We start from the raw sequence: 4,683 nt of genomic DNA on the forward strand, positions 1-4,683 counted from the left end.
AAAATGTCATTATTTTAAAACTTAACCCCTCCGAGAAATTATAAAAATATTATTATTTAATGTTTTCTTTTTTAAATGTCATATAAGTTTGTAATTTATGTCATTTTTTAAAATTTTAAACCTCAAATTATATATATATATATATATATATATATAATACATATTATCTTTGTGCTATTTTTACAATTTTCTTGGAATAGAAATGCAAGCACAAAAATGTGAAATTGAGAGAGATTTAAAAAAAAATCAAATAAAAAATTTTGAGAAAGGTGAATAAAATCTAAAAAGTTTTTTTTTATCAAAATAAAATGAAAATTTGTCCGTAATAATTGAAAACCTTGAACCAAATAAAATAAAGAAATTTCGTATTCTAAAAAATACCATAATTTTTTTATTTTTTATTTTTAAATGTAGTACAAATATGACTTTTTAAAAGGTTTTATATTAGATTTGAATTTGAATTTAATCTAATTTATAGTGTGCTGTTTTTATAAAATTTCAAACTTTATGCTATATTTGAAAATACATATTTTATTTGCGTAAGTGCCTCCGTCAATATGTTTTAGTCCCTAACCTCTGACTATTTATTTAATTCAATCCCCAATATTTTAAAAGTTTCAATTTCGTATTGAATTTTTTTCAATTAAGTCTTTAAATTACTAAATATTAAAGAACAATGCTATATGAATTTTAAATTAGTTGTTAGTATAACAATATTTTAACGTGCAAATTTACAGCAACAACAAATAATTTTCAAGTTTAGTAAATTACTACATAATAAGTTACATAAAATGAGTAAATTTCTAATTTTATGGATGAGTAGTATGCCTATTTCATCAAATTAAAACATTTTTTTTTCATATTACATCATCATTTTATCAAATAATTTTAAGAAGTTTAAATACTATTTTTGTGCTTGTATTTTGAAGGGTTCATTTTGGTTTTTGAGTTTTCAAAACGAATATTTTGATCCTTGTACTTTCAATTTTTGTCCTCGTATTATTTAAACGTTTGTTTTTTATTGTTCTTCTGACAATTTCGATCATTTCATTTTAATAAAAGAAAATACCTATGAAAAATCAATAATAGCACTGAAACTTTTGAAACTTTCGGGAGGACGTGAGTATTTTTTTTCTAAAGAAATGACAAATTTCAGTGAAATTTTTTTGGTAATTTAGCCGTATCGAAATTAGGTGGGCCAGACGGGCAGTTGGGCTCCACACCTTAGAAATTGGGCTCGTTACTGTTCAAATCAGAAGAGACTTCGTTTCTGAAAGGAGTCTTCGTTTTACCCTTTGCATTATAGAGATCTGGAAATCGATCTCGGAGGTCGGAATCCATGGCCGACCACCACCACCACCATCAGAGGCCTCACCGTCTCTCAATTCCGCCGCGCGCCGCCTCCGCCTCTCGGCCGTCTTTCCCTCTCTTTCCCTACTCGTCTTCAACTCCGACCCCCACTCCCTCCAAGAGCCGCCTCTATCCCAAATCCTCCCACAAGACCTCCATTTCTTTCCTCTTTCTGCTTCTTTTTTCACTCCGTTCACTCTATTCGCTCCTCCCCTTCCTCCGCTCTTCCCCTTCGTTCTCCCTTTTCCCCTTCTCTTTCTTGGTCTCTCTCCTCTCCTTTCTTCTCACCCTCTCCTTCTCTCTCTTCGCCAATTCTTCTTCCTCCAGCTTCCAATTTCACAGTTCCAAGCAGAACCGAGCCGTTTTCTCTCTTTCTTCGATTTCGCATGCGCAGCTTAAAACATTGCTCGCCAAGTCAATTCTGCTCGCCGTGGTCTTCCTTCTTCGGTTTCAAGCGCTGTTGTACTGTGGTACGGCGGCGTTGATTCTCGCTGAGCTGTCTGGGAATGTGGCGGCTCGATTCTTGGCGGAGGGGCGGAATCAGATGGCCATCGGTGATCGGGCTCGAAGTCGGTCTTCTGAGGTTCGTGGATTTTTCTCCCTGTTTCTTGGCTTGTTTTTGTTGTCTGTCAGTTGGGACAGAATTGATTGCTTCCCCTTTGCAACTTCATTCATTGATAAATATGGATTTTCTGTGCTTCCAAGAGAGAATTGTATGAGGGTTTGGCCGATGTTGCTTCCGTTTCTATCTGGTTTCTTGGGTTGTTACGAGAGGATTTCGATGAACTGGGGGACTGTTAAGCAATTGGGTCAGAAACGAGTTAGATTGATTTCACTGTTCTTCACGACGATTATCCTTTTTGTTCCTGCTATTATTAGTATGCTTATGTTTGAAGCGGAGGGAAAGAGTGTTTCCTTTGGAAATCTGGCATGGCCTCTTGCAAACACTGTAGTTTTTGGAGTACTTTTGAATGAAAATTACAGTGATGACAAACTAATCAGTTCAAACGATTTTAGGAGTGAATTTCTCGTCACTTTTGTTTGTACTCTTGTTCTGGAGTTGCTGTATTTTCCTGAGCTCTCTCTGTGGGGATTGTTGTTCTGTGGATTACTACTGTTTGTGGCTGTAAGAGACTTAGATCCTGTTTACCTGAACTATCTTGAGCTTGGGGTAGAGTCATCAGATTCGATTACCACAATGGTTATGAGACCTATTCATCACATTCTGAGTGAGCGGAAATCCCGGAAGATTGCGCTTTTCCTCTTGATCAACACTGGGTATATGGTTGTTGAATTTGTTTCTGGTTTTATGAGCAATAGTCTTGGGCTGATTTCAGATGCATGCCATATGTTGTTTGATTGTGCTGCTTTGGCTATTGGACTGTATGCTTCTTATATTTCTCGTTTGCCTGCGAACAACCAATTCAACTATGGACGGGGGAGATTTGAGATTCTTTCTGGATATGCTAATGCTGTTTTCCTGGTTTTGGTCGGGGCGCTCATTGTATTGGAGTCGTTTGAGCGAATCTTGGAGCCGCAGGAGATATCGACTAACAGCTTATTAACGGTTTCGATCGGAGGGCTGGTTGTGAATGTGGTTGGTTTGATATTCTTTCATGAAGAGCATCATCATGCCCATGGTGGATCGGGATCATGCTCACACTCTCATTCTCACTCTCACTCTCATGTCAAGCATGACCATGGAAGCTGTGGGAAGCATGAGAATGTTGTCTCTATTACAAAAGATTGCCATGAAAGTTCAATTTCTGTTCATACTGGCCATCATGAACATGACAATCCTACTTGCAGCGACCATGTTGATGTTTCTAGCGAGGGTCACCTCAGTAACTGCCATGACCGTGATCATCATCACCATCACGACCACACCGATCATCATGACCATGCTCAGCATCATGGCCACAAGCATGATCACCATCACGATCATCACGACGAGCACTCTCACCATCATGATCACCACCATCATCATGGCGAATCTTGCAAGCATGACCACCATGACCATGCTCATCGACATGACTCAGACGGTCATCTTTCTCATGCTGAAGCCGATGTGCCCAAAATTGTTTCTCATAGTTCTTTAGAAAGTTCACACAGCCACCCTTCAAGGCAGCCTGTTGAGGGGACGGCCCGACAGAAGCACCACCATCACCACATTGACCACAACATGGAAGGGATATTTTTACATGTTCTGGCCGACACCATGGGGAGTGTCGGCGTCGTTATATCGACCCTTTTGATCAAGTACAAGGGATGGCTAGCTGCCGATCCAGCCTGTTCCATATTTATTTCTATAATGATCATATCTTCAGTTATTCCATTACTTAGAAACTCTGCAGAAATCTTGCTTCAAAGAGTTCCTAGGGCACACGAGCAGGATCTGAAGGAGGCTATGAACCACATTATGGAGATACGAGGAGTCCATGGCATTCAGAACCTGCACATTTGGAGTTTCACCAACACCGACGTCGTGGGAACTCTCCGGCTTCATGTTTCAACAGAATCTGACAAGGCTTCTATAAAGGCTAAGGTTGAACACATACTTCATGATGCTGGAATCAATGACTTGACGATGCAGCTGGAATACAACCGGTAATTATCTCAACAATCCTCTTTCTAACATTGGCTTACGTCGTCTCATGCGATTATCAGATGATCGGGTTTCTCTTGGTATTCATAATGACTCCTTTAAGTCACGCCTCGGAAGGTAAGTAAATTATCCATTCCTCTTCTAGCTCTGCAAATGTAATGTGAGAAGTGTGAATTGGATGGTTGCCAAGTTGAAGGAGTCATAAGTTTATGTTAAGTTGTGAGATTAGCCTTACATCTTTCTATTGCTGAATCACAGAGAGGTTCTTTGTTGGATCCTTGTTCTACATTCTTATACTGACTCAAATGTTAGATTAGTTTCAATGTAATTGATTGATTTTGCAGGATGTAAAGAATGAACCCAAAAGGGTAATAATTATCTTTAAATATATCATAATTTAGTGTCGAGTCTTTTTAGGCCCCCATTTACTTGTGAAATTTCAAGGTGAGGTTGATCATAGCTCGACCTAAGGCGTTGACCAAAAGCTTTTGACTTCAAATCTCCAACCTCGAGGTGTTGTACTTAAACAAATAAAAATAAATAATAGTCAAGAAAACCCTCTCTCTCATCTTAAAGTCTTACTTGTAACTTTTTAATTAATCGGTGGTCCTCTTACTTTTTATCTGTTTATTTACACTATTAACAATATACAAATTTTTTACTATATATATATATATAAATTTTATGTAATTTATTAATTATTTAATTTCAATATATTTGTTAAAATA

The 4,683-nt window shown here is 37.6% G+C and overlaps 1 protein-coding gene across 1 annotated transcript; it reads left to right on the top strand.

The window, feature by feature from the left end:
* The first annotated feature begins 1,254 nt into the window (after positions 1 to 1,254).
* Positions 1,255 to 4,365, top strand: LOC111018363 (zinc transporter-like protein). The gene has a single exon (XM_022294410.2). The coding sequence runs from the start codon at positions 1,340 to 1,342 to the stop codon at positions 3,959 to 3,961; it is 2,622 nt and encodes an 873-aa protein (XP_022150102.2). The 5' UTR covers positions 1,255 to 1,339; the 3' UTR covers positions 3,962 to 4,365.
* Positions 4,366 to 4,683: the final 318 nt, after the last annotated feature.

This window comes from Momordica charantia (genome assembly GCF_013281855.1).
Source record: "Momordica charantia cultivar OHB3-1 chromosome 8 unlocalized genomic scaffold, Mcharantia_2.0 BLBB01000008.1, whole genome shotgun sequence".
NCBI classification, from domain to species: Eukaryota; Viridiplantae; Streptophyta; class Magnoliopsida; order Cucurbitales; family Cucurbitaceae; genus Momordica; species Momordica charantia.